This window comes from Passer domesticus, chromosome 1, assembly GCF_036417665.1.
Source record: "Passer domesticus isolate bPasDom1 chromosome 1, bPasDom1.hap1, whole genome shotgun sequence".
NCBI lineage: Eukaryota > Metazoa > Chordata > Aves > Passeriformes > Passeridae > Passer > Passer domesticus.
This window is the reverse complement of record NC_087474.1, coordinates 160,460,082-160,476,378: the sequence shown is the minus strand read 5'-3', so window position 1 is coordinate 160,476,378 and position 16,297 is coordinate 160,460,082. Positions and strand designations below refer to the sequence as shown.

The window sequence follows — 16,297 nt, the reverse complement described above, 5'->3', positions numbered from 1 at the left end:
AGGATGAAACCCTTTGGTGGCTTCAGGAGAATGATGGACACAAACATTCCATCAGGCTGGAGGTTGTTGGGGAAAGGAGACCAACAAAATTCCAGCTGTTCTCCTGCTGGATGGTAAAGTTTGGAATGTTGCAAGGGAGTTACCTTTCCCTGCATCTTGCTGATTTAGAGTTTGGGAATCTTCACCCCTGATGTGGGGCATCTCCAGCTGCCTTCCACCTCCCCACCTTGCGGAGAAAACAAAATTTTTAATCCCTCATGGATCAGGAATGATGAGCAGGGAGAGGATTTGGGCCCCAGGCCCAGACCTACCTCCTTTCCCCCTTCATCCGAGAGGATTCCCCACCTTGAAATCCCTTTCAACCCCTCTCAGATCAGCATCTGGATGAAACAAATTTGGTTTTAACTTCCCCGCTGGATGCAGCTGGAGCCGCTCGGCTCTGGCTGGGGGAAAACCAGGTTTTATTGAAAAATCTAATGGTGCCACCTGAAGTGTGATTTACTGCACTGTCCACTCCTCAGACTTGATAATATATTTCTATTAGATTTCCTTCTTTCCCCTCTTTTTTCCTGGAGAAGAGTGGCAAGTTTCTCCGTCTGCCTGACACCTTCTTAGGCTTAGGCAAAATAAATGTTGATTTCCATCAGGAGGAAGAGCGCTGGAAGTCCTAATTCTCCGATGAGCCTGACAAGCTCAGCGAAAACCGCCTGGGTTTCGATGGAAAACTCGTGATCCGGCCTCGGTTCTTCTCCTTCGGAAGCTGTTCAATCTCTGGAATGAAAAAGGGGTTGCTTTCGCTAACTAGAAATTATATACCTGGTTCCTTGGAAGATGGATTGCGCCGCTCCCGGAATGCTGGGAAAGGCGGCGGGGGGAGAGAGTGAAGGAGCTGGAGATGCGACCCAAGATTGATCACGCCATTTGCAGGGTCTCCCAAGCACAAAACTGGAAAAATATCTTTTCCTTTGCCAGGGTTGGCTGGCGTGACACCCCCGTTTGGTCCAGGTTTTCCCTCCTGGGGGTTTTTTGGGATGTGGTGTTTACCCCTTGGCTGCGCCATCCTTCCTCCATCTCCTTCCATCCAAGGAGAGAAACGGAACCAGTTTAGCCCTCTCACGACCTATTTTGGGTTTATTTTCTCATTCCTGCCTTGATTTTTCTGAGGAATCTGTTGGAAATCAAGCATGGATGCTCTGGAAGTATCTTGGCCCCATGCGCTCTGTACCAAAGTCAGGAATTAATTATGGTCAATTTAAAAATCACCTTTTTTCTTGTTCTCCAAAAAAAATAATTCCATCTTTCTACTTCTGTAATCACGCCTGCTTTGAACTGCCTCACAGATATCAGCTAAGAAAGTTTTCCCTGGCTCATCCGAAGGGAATTGAGCCCTTCCCACCTTTCCTACTGAACTCACACCATGGAGCAGGAATGTGGAGTTGCTGATTTTGACCCCTTGAGGTGACAACCAGCAGCTCCGGACCCTCATTCCAGCAACCAGGCTGGGATTCGCAGATCCCAGGCTGGAAAAACCACCTGGCTGGATGCCAAAGGGAAAAACTGAGAGGGTGGGGACGCGAGGGTGTTTGGCTCCGGGTCACCATTCCCCAAAGCTGGATTCGGCTGCGTTGCCAGTGAGGAATATCCAGATCTGCCGTGTCTGCCGTGCATCCCGCTGATGTATGGGAGTTATATTAAGGGTGGAAAGGTGCTAAATGAGCCCTCTTTATTTTCCATAAATTAACTCCGGAGCGATGAATCACTGCCAGCGCAGCTTCGACTCCCAGCAAGTTTGTTTATCCAAGTTGGAAAGTGAAGGAAAACTCTTGGAGACTCCCCGTTGTTGGGTCCTCACCCGTCCTGCTCCCCCTGCCCCAAAACTTTTCTCCTTTGGGCTCTCAAGGCTGCTCGAAGGTGTCCTTGGTCCCACCTCCAGGTTGGGTTCATCGTTTGGGAAGTGCCATGCAGAATTTTGCAGGAACAGGAGCAACAGAACATCTGGAGGGGGTTTGGGCTGGATTCCCTCCATCTTCTCCACGATCTTCTCCACCTCCATTAATCCCAAGTGAAGGGGAACTTTTCCCACTAAACCTGTGAGTCCTTTTTTTTCCTGGGAAACCTCCACTTTTTTCCATCTTCATTCCTCTTGGTGGCCAAGTGGCCACCACTTTTCTTCCCACCCATCACTCTGGTACGTGGAATCCCATAAACACCTCTCCAAACCCTTTGGAGAAGGGAAATAGGAGAACCTGCAGAAAGGCACTCCCAGCGTTGAAATGGAGAAGGATTTCACTCTGTCCACCTTGGTCCATGGAATGATGCTGGAGTTGTCCTACAAGGAGGTCACCTCCCAGAGGCACTTTGTGGTGTTTTGGCTCTACCTGAGCATCCAGAACCTCTTTGGAGGAAGCACCAGGCCCCAGCAAGCAGGAGACATCACTTGGAGCATCCTAAATGGATGCTGGGAATGCTTGGAGGGATGATTGCTGGTGCTCAGCTCTTTCCAGCTCCATCCCAGCACCAAAGCAGGTCCTGATGTTCACCAGTGGGAAGGTTTGGATCCTTTTTAATTTTCTTTTTCACCCATAAATTGGGAAGTTTGCAGCAGATTTGCTGCTCCATGGTGGGAAGTGTGTCTTCTCTCTTTCAAGTGCCACTTGTAGGGAGCTGAGGATGCTCAGGGATTTGGGGAATGAGCCACCTCCATCCTTGACGTGGCCAAGGGGGATGTGAAGCAGAAGAGGAACTTAGGACACTCCTACACCTGCATTCCAATGGATTCCCAAGGTGACCCGAGCCAACCTCAGTGACTTTATCCTCTTTTCTTCCTTTCCTTCCCAGGCAACACCCAAAGGAGGAGAATGTTCCCAAGGACATCCCTGCAGGATTCCGAGAACTCCCTTGTGGGTGGCAGAGGTGAGCCCAGTGGGTGTTACCAGGGTGGAGGACCATCCACATTCCCAATTTTCCAGCGCTTTAACCCCCTTCCATGACCAGGCAAGGAGAAGCCTGGGAATATCCAGCTGTGTTCCCCCCACTTCCCACCTTCACCATTCCTTTCCCTCCCTCCAGGGAAACGGCTGCAGATCAAGCCCCGGCTGTGAATCCATCCCAATCCTGTGGCAGCCGACCAGCTCAGGAACTGGAGAGCCAGGGAACGACCTGGCACCTACCTCAGGATGCCATGTCCAGACATGGCACCCCCCCCCCTCCTCCTCCTCTTGCTTTCCCGGGATGTCACTGGGACAGGGAGTCGTGTGGCAGCGTGGGAATGCACCGCTCGTTCCTGCAGGGGAACAGCTTTGTTTGGAATCTTTGAATTGACCAATAAATGATCTTTTTCAGCTGGTTTGTTGAAGGCAAGTCCTGCCACCTCCTTGGATGCTTGTGGGGCTGGGAAGAGCTTCCCATCCCCATCCATCCCTCCGGTGCTGTCCCAGCCACAAGGTGATGGGGAGACCTGAGGTGGTGTAATGCCGTCAGGTGACATTCCCACATCCAGATTATTAGGGACAAGTCACTGTGCTGGGATGTAATGGGTGTAAAGCCCCCACAGCCCTGATCCCACCATTCCCAGAGCCCATCCTCCTCCATCCCCTTGCTTTTGGGAGGAGATTTCCTGGAGCTGAGAGCATCCCTCATGGAAATGTGTTGGGAGTGGGAGATCACAATCTGCATTTTGGGGTCTCCCATGGCCCAGTTGCACCCGACCCCCACCTCTCCCTATCCCAGCAGGGGTTTGGGCTCCACTGGGAATGCCAAGCCAACTCTCCAGGGTTTGGGGGTTTTTGGGGACTCTCCAAATCCAAGCAGGAACAGAGTGAAGGAACACTGGAACAATGGGGTTTTGCATCCATAGGTAAAATTTTCCAAGGGAATTTTGGGGTGGCAGGTGCTGTTCCCCCACACAGGTGCGATTTGTGGGATTTGCTCATCCACAGCCCCTCAGGCAAAATCCTGTGGGGGAAAAGGCATCAGAAGGATTTGGGAAGAACTGGGGCTCCCTGGGATGCAGGATCCAGGTGTGATCAGAGATGGAGTAGGGAATGCCAAAGGATGGTGGCTTCACCCCCCAAACAGGTCCCCACAGGGGGGTTCCCTTCACCACGTGACCCCCATGGAGGGGTTTTGTCACCATCCCAAATCCACAACATCCCCCAGGCACTGGAGGACCAGCAGATCCTCACCTTGGGATGTCACTTGTGCCCCCAGGGTGTGTCCAACGAGTTGATTTTTAATAAAAACGTCGTGGTTTTAGTTGATATGAAAATGTCTTTTGTTAACTCCTGTGTTTTGATATGTAAATAAAAGTCTCTTCCCCTGGGATGGAGAAGCCTCCCCGTGGCTTTCCTCTTTTTTCAGCAGTGCATGAACATCCCATCAAATATCCATCCAAATCCAGAGTGGAGGAGTCACTCTGGTCCCTAAATCCTTGGGGGTTTTTTTATTATTAAAACTTTTCACCCAGAAACAATGATTCTTCACGTGGTGGTATCCTAAAAAAAACCCCCAACTAAATTCCCTAAAAACCACCCTGGAGGAGACGGTGCTGTTGTGAATCCTCAGGGATGCCCAGTGGTGGCCAGGAGCTTTGGTTTTCCCTGCATCCCTAACGAGGATAATCCTTGTGCTGCACTAATTAAACGAGGCAATGAGCAGCTCCTCTCCTCCGCCGCCCACCGGCACCGCTGCTCCCTTCCCGGGGAGGATTGGAATTTCCAGCCGGCTGTCGTTAAAGCTCTGCTTGGGGGTGATTAATTTCCAAGCCGGGATAAACGCGGCCCCTGGAGAGGTGTCACTGAGCTCCAGTGGGTTCCCTCTCTGTCTCCAGCATCCTCAATTCCTCGGCAATGGGTTCCAATGGGATTTTTCCGTCCTCGCTGTGAAGCTGGGGGTGCGCTCTTGCGGCTCGGGGACTCGCCAAGGACATTCCCTGGTGGGGTGCCACGACTGGGAGGTTGGCAAAGGGTGGAGTTTCTGGAGGGCTCCATAAACATTTCCCGGAAAATCCTTCCTGCGGCGGGTGCTGCTGGCACCGCTCTTGGTCCCCTGCCGGGGAAGCAGGTGCCGGGTGAACGTCACCCGCCGGGATCAGTTTTCTGCCTGTCATCGGGGTGGCTGTTCCCTGCCCTCCTCCACCTTCTCCTCCTCAGCCTCATCCTCCTCCCAGCCTCTCTATGTGATGTCCCCCCTCCGCCCCAAAATTCCTGACCCTGCAGCAACGCTGGGTTGTGGGGCAGCATCACCAAGACGGTCCCACACTCTCTCTCCGTGGGGTGCATCGTGGTGGACACCATGCTCCCGTGGGGTGAGGTCACTGTCCCCAAGCCAACAACACCCCCAGTGGGAGCTGTGTGCCATCCAGGGAAACTGAGGCAGCCCCAGGTGGGCACCCGGCCCTGCTCCAAGGGGTGATGGGGCGCACGAGCTCTAAAAGTGAAAGGTGACGCCATCCTGCCACCATCCCCAGGGCCACCAACCTGGTTATGTCACTTGACCGCCTGTGAGTAAACTTAGCTGACGGGCCCGGCGTGGTGGGGAGGGTTGGGGACATGCCATGGGCATTTCCTAAAAATACCCCGGGGGTGTCGCTGGGGAGCCACGGCCCCATTGGAGCCCAGCCCGCTCCTAATCCCTTGGTGGCTCCTGTCCCAGCCTGGGTGGCAGCTGCTGGTGGGGGCCAGGTGCCCCCAGGGTGGAGCAGCTCTGGGCAGGAACGTGGTGCCAGGGGAAAGGAGGCGGCACCCCATCTTTTCCCAGTGCAGGATCCCGGTATCCCGCCGCACAGGTGGGATGATGACGGATTTAGGGTGACACAATGAAGCAGAAAGGGTTGAAACAGCCTCACAAAAAAGGGTTTTTTTTGTTGTCCGCTTCTTTGCCCCCTCCCTCAAGTCATGCCCAAGTTTGGGGACTCCAAAGTGGGGAATCCGTGTCCAATATGGGATAACATCCAGGATCGCCAGGGAATGGGGGTCATGTTTAGGGCTTTGCCTGCATCCATGACCCTTCCCAAGGGGAATAAATTCCCCCCCTGCCTTGACCCAGTTAGCAGCAGAAAGATGGACCCTCCCCAGAGGCTGGATCCAGCATAAGCAATGACATGGGATTTTAATTGCTGGAGTTGCAGCGGGATATATGTTTTAATCCTCAAAAAACACATTTTTTTGCCTTAATTTGACCCCATATCCAAAGGGTCAGTTAGCAGCCATGGAGAGCAGTGTCCCCTGTCCCCAAGTCCCCAAGCAGCCATTGGCTGGATGAGGGGAATGTCACCTCCCACATCCCGAGGGATGTGGGATGCAGCCGGGTTGGGATGCAGCCAGGTTGGGATGCAGCCAGGTTGGGATGCAGTGGGACCCAGGATACATCCTGCAGGTGACAGAGACAATCCTGGGCCCCCAGGGGATGAGTGGGTGGGTGTTGCCAGCCTCTGTGGGATGAACCTGCTCATCCCTTGGGATTAGGTGGGACCACTCCATGGCAACTGCCCCGTGCCTCAGTTTCCCAGTCCTGTTCCTCCCAGGCTGCAGCAGCCATGAGGTTGCAGATGGAGCAGCCCGGCCACATCCCAACCAGGGCCTCATCCAGGGATGGCATGAGCATCCCAAAAAGCCCCTGACCTGCTGCCTGTGGGCGCCAGTGACACCTTTTCCAGCTGCTGGGATGGCAGTCCTGGTCCTCCATCTGGTGGCACTCCCGTTCATGTGTCAGGTGTGGATGTCACCTGTGCCAGGTGCGACGCCACCTCCAAAACCAGAGGCAGCACTGGAGGACAGAGGTGCACCTGGCTGCAGCCTGACCACTGATAGCTTATGGAAAACCCAGAAAAATCCCCAAAATGACATTTATTTGACTTTTTGCACTGATGGAAGTGCTCCGGGAAGGATCCTGGGCTGTCGCTGAGGCGGGGAAGGGGCTGCATTCCGATGCTGTGGTCCCTCAGCGCGGTGTCACCAAACCCGATTTAGGCTCGGTAACTCCTTTTAGGATATTCCCCATTTTGGGGAGTAGGAAATCAGGATTTCTAGGATGCTTCTCCCCACTCTACTCTCAGTTCGGAGCGTGGGAGATGAAGCCCCACATCGGGATGCGAGAGCCGAGAGCGTCCGGGGGGTACCGAGAGCATTCCCCCGCTTCCTGAGATTGACAGCTGCCCCGGGGGCGTTGCCATGGGGATATGAAAATCCAAGCGGGCTCTCGGGGTGCTGATAGGCTGGAAGAGCTGAGCCCGGCCTCAGTAGGCGGGGCCGTGCCTCGCTTTCCCCGTATAAAAAGCGGCGAGTTCCATTGAGCTCCCGGCGGCGGCGGCGCCGGTCGCGGGCAGGGGAGCGGCCCCCGCCCCCAGCGCGCCCTGTCCCGGCGGGAGGAGGAGGAGGAGGCGGGAGAGAAGGCTCGGAGCCCGGGGAGGTGGGGCCGGGGCAGGTGCCAGGGGAGGCAGGAAGGGGCGGGCAGGGCGCTGCCCGCTCCTCGCCATTGGGAAGCGGCCGCAGGCAGCGGCGGAGCCGTGGCGCTCGGAGGAGGGTCCCGCAGCCCAGCAGCGGAGCCGAGCCCCGACCGAGAGAGGTGGCTGCCCCGCAGCACTCAGCGGAGCCCCGGCTGGGGGTCCCGGAGCCCGCCTGAACCGCAGAGCAAAGTCCCGTCAGAGGCGAGCCCCGGAGCCCGGCTGAGCCCCGCAGCAGAGCCCCGGTGGAGGGTCCGGAGCCCCGCAGCAGAGCTCCGGTGGAGTGTCCCGGAGCCCCGGTGGAGGGTCCCGCAGCCCGGCTGAGTCCCGCAGCAGAGCCCCACCTCGGACGCCGCTGAACCTCCCCGCAGAGCCCCGTCGGACAGTCCCAGAGCCCGGCTGAGCCCCGCAGCGGATCCCGCCCGGAGCGTCCCGGAGCCCCGCTGAACGCCACCGCAGAGCTCCGTCAGAAGGTCCCGGAGCCCGGCTGAATCCCACCGCAAAGTCCCGTCGGGAGTTCCCGTAGCCCGGCTGAGCCCCGCCGGAGGATCCCGGTGCCCGGCAGCAGATCCCCCGCGTCCGAGGGTCCCGGAGCCCCGCTGAACCCCACGGCAAAGCCCATCCGAGGGTCCCGGAGCCCGGTCCGGGCAGCCGCTTGCACCGGAGCCCGCTCGCAGGAGGCTCCCGGAGCCCTCGGTGAGCGGCGGTGCCCGGGGGCTCCCGCCCCGGTCCCTCCATGGACTGAGATGGCCTCGGAGCTGGCCATGAGCGCGGAGCTGCCCACGAGCCCCCTCGCCATCGAGTACGTGAACGATTTCGACCTGATGAAGTTCGAGGTGAAGAAGGAGCCGGCGGAGGCGGAGCGGCTGTGCCACCGTCTGCCCGCCGGCTCCCTGTCGTCCACCCCGCTCAGCACGCCCTGCTCCTCCGTGCCTTCCTCGCCCAGCTTCTGCGCTCCCAGCCCCGGTGGGCAACCGGCCCCCGGCCCCCCGGCTACCAGCGCCGCTTCCCTGGGCTCCAAGCAGCAGCTGGAGGAGCTGTACTGGATGTCGGGTTACCAGCATCACCTCAACCCCGAGGCTCTCAACCTGACGCCGGAGGACGCGGTGGAGGCGTTGATCGGTGCCCCTCACCATCATCATCATCACCACCAAGGGTACGAGCCCTTCCGACCTCAGCCCTTCGGGGGCGAGGAGCTGCCGCCGGCCGCCCACCACCATCCCGGCCATCACCATCATCATCATCACCACCTACGCCTGGAGGACCGGTTCTCCGACGATCAGCTGGTGAGTATGTCCGTGCGGGAGCTGAACCGGCAGCTGCGGGGCTTCAGCAAGGAGGAGGTGATCCGCCTCAAGCAGAAGAGGAGGACCTTGAAGAACCGGGGCTACGCTCAATCCTGCCGCTACAAGCGGGTCCAGCAGCGGCACATCTTGGAGAACGAGAAATGCCAACTGCAGAGCCAGGTGGAGCAGCTCAAGCAGGAGGTGACCCGCTTGGCCAAGGAAAGGGATCTGTACAAAGAAAAATATGAGAAGTTGGCCGGCCGGGGCTTCCCGAGGGAGCCCTCCCCATCCGCCGCCCCAAAAGCCGCCGCTGACTTCTTCATGTGAGCCGGGCTGGTGGGATGGGGTGGGATCCCCCCTTTTTTTGGTTTATTTTTTCCTCATGCGGGGAGAGCAAACCCGCCGCTTGTATTTAAAAAGAAAAAAAAATGGAAAAAAAAATAATATTATGAAGTCCCCACTGAAATTTTGCGGAGGGGAAGTTGAACTCCCTCCCTCCCACCCATCGGGACTCGGGGTGGGGGGTCCCGGGGTGGGGGAGTGGGGGGCAGCCCTGCATGCGGGACGTGTACGGCCACCCGCCCCCCTTCCCGGGAGCATCAGCGCCATCCAGGTGGCTTCTCCCCACCTTTTCCTGCGGGTTTTCCCCTCCACTGGGATTTTTATTCTTCGAGGGATCCCCACGGATCGGCCGGGGGGGTCCCCGGCAGCGCTGCGCCCTGCCCGGCCCCTCCGCCCACCCCCCATTCCCGGCCGGCAAACCTGAGCCACATTTAACTTATTCACTCTTGTAAATATGTAGAAAATTAGTTCGTTTTTTGCCTTTTTTTTTCTTTTTTTTTTTTTTTTTCCTTGAGCCTATATTTTGCTTGGTGATTTACGAGAAAAAGAAAACGAACAAAAAAAAGAAAAACCGACAAAAAAACCCTAAAATCCTTTAGAAAAGAGAAAAAAAAAATTACACGAGTCTTAAAAGTTTGTATGTAATAGCATGCAAATAATATCCGAGTTAATTTAACGATGTTGGGAAGAAGCCGAATGCACTATATACAGGAATCGATTGGGTGAAATAATACTGTTTTATAGAGATTTAAAATTATCTATGCTCTTAAAAATAGTGGGGAGGGGCGGGAGGGGAAGAGGTAACAATTTTAGGGTGACCTGAAAGGCAATATAGTAATATATGGACTGCAAACGGTTGGCTGCTATCTCACTATGCACCAGATTTATTTATTAACCCTCGGGAAACGAAAAATCTTATTTTAACCTCGATGTTTGGAGAAAAAGAAAAAAAAAACAGACGTCAAGAAAATGCACATTATTTGTTGTGGAAACAAGAGGAAAAATTAAGGATTAAGAATTCGTGCAATCGTTGGAGCGAAAGCGGGACCGATCCTGCGCGGAGGAGCGGGGCGGGTTTGTTTGTTTGTTTGTGTTTTTTTTTAAACGAGTTGCTTATTTAAAAAAGGAGAAAAAAAATTTAAAAAAACAAATTTTGGGGAGGGAAACAAAAGGGTCCCGCGGGCAAAGCGAGCTTGGGAGCCTGGTGCATTTTAGGGACTGATCGTGCGAAGCGTTTTTAACGACCTGTTGTTTCGATTTGTGACGGTTTTAATGATGTTGCATCAAGATAAAAACTTATATTCAACTAGAGCCTGGGTCGGGTTTTCTCTCAACTTTTGGGGGGAGGTCGCGCAGCATCGGGGTTTTGTTTGGGGGTTGTTTATTATCCCTTTGATTCCCGGTGCTGATGCAAAACCTTCCCCAAGCTCCCGCTGAGATAAGTCCGGTGTTGAGCGACGCCTCTGCCTCACTGAACTCTGGCTTTTCACTTTTCCTGCCTTTTTGTTTTGTTTTGGTTTGGTTTTTTTTCAGCCGGGTTCTGGGTGTTTTTGGTTTTCTTTCCCGGCTGGAGGGTCCTGGAGACCTTCATCCCTGCAGCTGCTGGGAAGTCACCGGATCCAGTTTGGTTCCAGCTTGTCCGACACCGTCCCGATGAGCCGCTGGCTTGATTTTCAACGGTAATAAATTATTTTTCTTTCCTTTTTTGGCTTCTCCCTCTTGAATTTTTATTTTAAAAAAGGACACCTTAACAAATCAAGCCCACACCTTCCCTAATCCAAGCTTTTGGGCTGGTATTTTACTGAATTTTCTGGGGTTTTGGGACTGTTTCTAAGGATATTTTTTCTCTTTGCCGCAAACCCCAAGCGCGGCTGCAGCTTTTCCCGGACTCAACGGGACAAATTCCAGCACAACCCTTGGTACAACATATTTTTGGGGCATTTTATGTGCTTTTTTAAAATTTGGGTGTATTTTCTGTCCTATATTTTTGCCCAGGCTTAGCCGTGGCAGGTCCCCAAGCTGTGGCATGTTCCCTCCTGCCGCTTCCATAAATCTTCACCGTGCTCATGTAACTCCCTGGCTTTTCCCTGGATTTGTGGGGTGCCTGCAACTCCACAACCTTCTGGTCTTGCCTTTTCTGCACCCCCAAACCTCACTCCCCTTTTTCTTCATCTTTTTCTGGCTTTTTGGTGTCTTCTTGTGTGAGCAGGGGATTTTTGAGCAGCCTGAGCTCGGGTCAATATCGGACTTGAATTTTGGGATGGGAGCTGGGATGCAAAGAGGGACAGTGGTCCCAGGGCTGGACAAAAAGGGGGGTTTGGAAGCTGGGGGATTCACACCTTATTCCTGTATTTATTTAGATCCAGGGAAAATTTTCAAACCTGGCTCTAAATAAAATTAATCCGTGCAGCCGCTCGCGGGACATCGCGTCCCCGAATTTTTTGGAGGTGAATCACAGCTTCCTGGTGGGTTATTCCCTAATTTTCTTCCCAATATCCCTTTCTCTTGGCATATATTTTTGGGGAAAGAACACATCCAGCTGCCTGGTCATGATCAAATAAGAATGTGGGGAGGAAAAGGAATTTGGGGCTGGTACCTTCCCCAAACCAAGCTGGGGGATCTCAGTCCGCGCTAAATCCTCACTCCTGGATCTTTCCGTGATCCCCATTCCCTGTGGGCACATCCTGGGGGTCATTGCCCCTTTTCCCAGCTGGGCTGGGGCTGGTTGGGAAGGCAGAGCTGACTTTGGGGTCTGTGTGGGGTTTTGTGGGAGCGCTGTCCCATGGGGTGTCACCCCAGGACACAGCGCGGTGCCCGTGAGGTGACCGCGATCGTCTCCTGCTCGGGAATCCTTTCCCCGCTTCCATGGCCAAGTGAAGACAGCAATTTAGGATTCCAAAATTTCCCCTTTTCCCTCTCCTTTTGGTTTTATTTTGGGGTGCAACAACCTGGGAAAGATCCCAGATTATTTTGGCAATCCAGGTATTATCCCTTCCTCTTTATCCCAAAGGGATCCCCAATTCCATGCGCCACTGTGATTTTTTTAATTCCCCACTGATTTTTTTTTTTTCCACAAACCCTCCTTGAAATTCCCTAACAGATGGAACAGGACACAGGGTGTTGCTGCCACCCATTAATGTTGGTTCTCCATGGGGGACCCCATCCCACAGTTTTTTTGGGAGATTTGAGGGTGGAATTGCACTCTTCTGCCCCATCATCCTGACCTTCTCCGTGCTCCTGAAGCTCCTGGCTTCCTGGGATTTGGCTTTGCTGAATAAATAATAAAACCTAAAGTGGTTTAAGCCTAGATTTGGCTGGTTTATGACTCGTCTCCTTTTTGGGGCTGAGCCTCCCCTGCTCCCCGGGCTCTGGTGGGTGTCTGGGTGGTCCCTGCTTGGGTTTGCAGCTTTTTTTTGGGATGGCTGCAATATTTGCAGGATCGTGTGTGCATTCCAAGCGTGTTGGCACATGTTTTGGGATGGGGATGTGGCGGGACGGCGTAGTGTGTCGCCCGTGTGCCGCAGGACTGCGGACATCCGCAGGTGCCACCACGTCTGCTGCAGGAGGACGTGTGGCGCTTGGGGTCACTCTGACCTGCTTTCAAAGCTTTTCCCTCATTTTTTCTGATCCCTGAGTGGAGCTGGAGCCTCCTTCTCCATCGTCCTGCTGTTTTTTGGGGCTTGCAGCAGGACCTCAGGACACCACACCGTCAATTCCGTGAGGATCAGCAGTCCTGCCGCTCAGCCTGGGCATCTTCTGCGTCCTCAGCTCCATCCTCAGCTTTTTTCAAGGGTGGAAACAGCAGCCCAGTCCAAAGGGATGCTCCAAGGGCTGCCTGGCACTTGGGATGGGGACATGGGGACAAGCCTTGCGGCTCCTCTTCATGTCCCCCTCCTGCAGAGCTCCTTAACCCCATTTCCAGGCTTTTCTTGCCCGCTCAGTGGGCGTCGCTGAGCTGGGAAATGGCTGGAATTCCTCCAGTTTCCCAGCTCGTGGGTTTTCCACGGGGCAGAGGGGTGATTTTGGGGGCTGCTCACCCCCAAACACAGCAGTACCCTGGAGCACCTTATCCATGGATGCTTGGGATTTGGCGCAGCCCCTGGCAAAATCCCCTTGAAGCGGTGCAGGGTGTTCCGTGCCACCTCCAAGCAGGAATTACTGGGATCACTGGAATTGGGTGGAAACCCACAAGAAGACGATCAATGCAGCAGCTCCAAAGTGTCCCTCGCTCCTTCATCCTCACTTATTGATGCTCCCACCCCACAGGTTTGTCCTAAAACTCCTCCGGAGTTCACACAAATCCCGACATCTCCACAAATCCTGACATCTCCGTAAGGTGAGAACTCCAGTCCTGGAGTTCAGTCCTGGGGTGGAAGCAGGTTGGGCTGCTGGGCATGGAGGAATCTGGGGTAACGTTCAATTAAAAAGCAGGAATTAATTCTAATATTGGCCAAATTAATCCTGGGGAAAAAAAAAAAAAAAAAAAACAAGAAAAAAAACAAAAATTGGATTTGGCTCCGAGCTCAGGGCTGAGCCACTGTGAGCACAGCCTGGGCTCGGTTTGGAGCTGGAATTTTTTGGCTCGAGTGGACCTTTATATTCTGGCTCAGCCAGAGTTGGATTTTTGCACATTTCCTTCTTTCCATGCTCTGGGTCTGCCTGCCTCTGCAGTATTCCTGCATCCCTGGGACACAAACACCACCCTGCCCATGTTACATAAAAATATATTTATATAAAATAAATGTATCTCAATTTATCATGGTGGTAGAGCAGAGTTCTGCCATGGGATCACGACTTTGGCACTGTACGGCTCATCCTGAAGGCTGGAATTTTTTCCAGCTCTCTGCCTTCCCCCAGCCAGTGCATCCCAGTTACACTGATGTCATTCCTAAACTCAGCAGGAAGTGAAGTCCATCCCGAAATCCAGGACATGGAAACTTCCCCCTGAAAAACAAGTACAGCACCACAGCTGGGATTTTATCCCAAATTCCTTGGGTTTGGGTGGGTTTGCTCCATCCAGGGGTAATGCTGCTGTGGGATTTGGGATGCAGGTAGTTGGATCCAGAATATGGGTGTGGGATGCAGGAGGAGGGATATGGGATACAGGAGGAGGGATGCAGGATGCACAGATACAGGACAGCAGATGTGGGATGGAGGGGACACAGGGATACAGGACATTGGATGTGGGATGGAGGTAGTGGGATTCAGGATATGGGAGGCAGGAGGTGGGATGCAGGAAGTAGGATGATGGATTTAGGATGTGGGATGTCAGGTGTGAGGATACAGGACACTGGGTGTGGGATGCAGGTATTGGGATGAAGGATATGGGATGCAGGATGCAAGGATACAGGCTTCATCATTGGGTGTGAGATGCAGATGGGATATAGGGTACAGGATACTAGGATGGAGAATATTGGATGTGGGATAAAGGATGTGATAAATAGGATAATTGGGATGCAGGATAGGGGGTGTAGGAGTTGGGATATGGAATGTTGGATATGGGATGCTCCCTGCAGCGGGCTGTGTGCTGTTGTCACTGCCCCTTGATCCAGGAGGAAAGGGAAGCTCTGGATCATGAGGATCAAGAAGGAGCCTGGCACTGCCCAGCCCACCCTTCCCTGACTGGATAAACTCCATCGAGGATGCAACACCACCAAATCCCAGGAATTCCAACTCGTACCCATCACTGCCTGTGCGTGTGCAGGTGGTGGGATAAAGCAGGTGGGATATGGGATGCAGGCTGTGGGATGCAGGATGCACATCCACGTGTGTGCAGAGAGAACAGCTCACTGCTAAGTGGGAAACATTCCAGGACAGCATCAGTCCTCAGCTCCAGACGTGATCACATCCTGCCAGCCAATGCCCTTTGCTATCTCAGCTGTCTGGGAAGTGCAGTTTTCCTTGGAGCCACCATCCCCAATGCCTGGGAATGCCCTTGTTCCCCTCTCCATCCCCACAACTCTGTATCCCTCCTTGCCAAGCTCCCAATTTAATCATCAGCTCAGTGTTTAATTACCCACAGGATAAAACCCAAAGGTTCCCCGGGTTTTAACCCCCCTCCAATCCTTCCTTTCCATGGATGAGAGTGGAGGGAAAGCAGAGGGAGCATCTTCCCACCCCCACCAGGTTATTTATTCATGGAAAAGGCCGAGGCTGGAGCGCGGCTCCGGCACAGCCCTGGCAGCTGGCGGCTCCCTGGGAGCTGTAATTTGCACAAGCAAAAATAAACTAATTGTTATTTTCCATTTACATAAAGAGAAGGGAAGAGAAGCTGGAAGAGAGAGGGAAGGAGGCCGGGAATGCGAAGGGAATGTGCTGCCAATCCCTTCTGGGAGGGCTGTGCCAAAGTACCGGCTCATTCCCTGCTCCTGTGGGGCTCACCCTGCCTGCTGGTGGCTGGAGGAGTTGAAATTTATGGAAATGATGGTACTGGACCATCATCTTCCTCACCATAGAGTCAGGGCCCACTTCCAGAGGTGTGAAGCCCATCCCGACGAAGACGCAACACAACAGGAGAGAGAGGACAACCACTTCCATCAGCTGGGTGGGAGGAAAAAGCTGCTGGCTTCAGGACAGATTTGAGGGATGGATGGAGATTTATTTGGAGTTTTCACTTTAGCTGTGGTGTGTGGAGCCAAAAGAAAGGCCTGGACATAGAATCATGGAATGTTTTGGGTTGGGAAGGAACTTAAAGATCATCCAGTTCCAAACCCCTGCCATGGGCAGAGACACCTTCCACTGTCCCAGGTTGCTCCAAGCCCTGTCCAGCCTGGCCTTGGATACTTCCAGGGATGGGGCCAGCCACAGTTGTTCTGGGCAACCTGTGCCAGGGTCTCCCCACCCTCCCAGGGAGGAATTTCTTTCCCATATCCCATCTAACCCTGCCCTCTGACAGTGGGAAACCTCAGATCTTTGAGATTTTAATCCTTTTCCCAAGTGACCATTGCTGAAGGGCACCTGGTGGGGATGTGTTTGTGGATCTGGGTTTTGGATGGAGGTGAGAGTGAGGACAAACAGCAGAGGGAGGTGGGAGTGCTTCTCTCATCAACTCTGTGCAGCCCAAGGATTCCTTGGACCAGGGAGGAAGAAGTAGAGGTTTCCCAGAGAGGCCGTGGATTCCCCATCCATGGAAGTGTCCAAAGTCAGGTTGGATGAGATTGGACCAACCTGACCTCGTGGAAGTCATCCCTGCCCATGGCAATGTGGTTGGAACAAGACGATCCATGAG

General features: G+C 54.0%; 3 protein-coding genes across 3 annotated transcripts in view; all 3 read left to right on the top strand.

The window, feature by feature from the left end:
- The window catches only part of ZC3H3 (zinc finger CCCH-type containing 3), a 125,543-nt gene extending 121,208 nt beyond the window's left edge, over positions 1-4,335 (top strand). Inside the window, exons 12-13 of the mRNA XM_064399347.1 lie at positions 2,839-2,913; positions 3,070-4,335. Of these exons, the coding sequence (XP_064255417.1) occupies positions 2,839-2,913; positions 3,070-3,101 (107 nt within the window). The 3' untranslated portion in view covers positions 3,102-4,335. The remainder of the gene's footprint in view (positions 1-2,838; positions 2,914-3,069) is intronic.
- The window catches only part of TOP1MT (DNA topoisomerase I mitochondrial), a 350,131-nt gene that overhangs the window by 109,135 nt on the left and 224,699 nt on the right, over positions 1-16,297 (top strand). The window lies entirely within an intron of this gene.
- Positions 7,331-10,816, top strand: MAFA (MAF bZIP transcription factor A). The gene has a single exon (XM_064399274.1). The coding sequence runs from the start codon at positions 8,188-8,190 to the stop codon at positions 9,052-9,054; it is 867 nt and encodes a 288-aa protein (XP_064255344.1). The 5' UTR covers positions 7,331-8,187; the 3' UTR covers positions 9,055-10,816.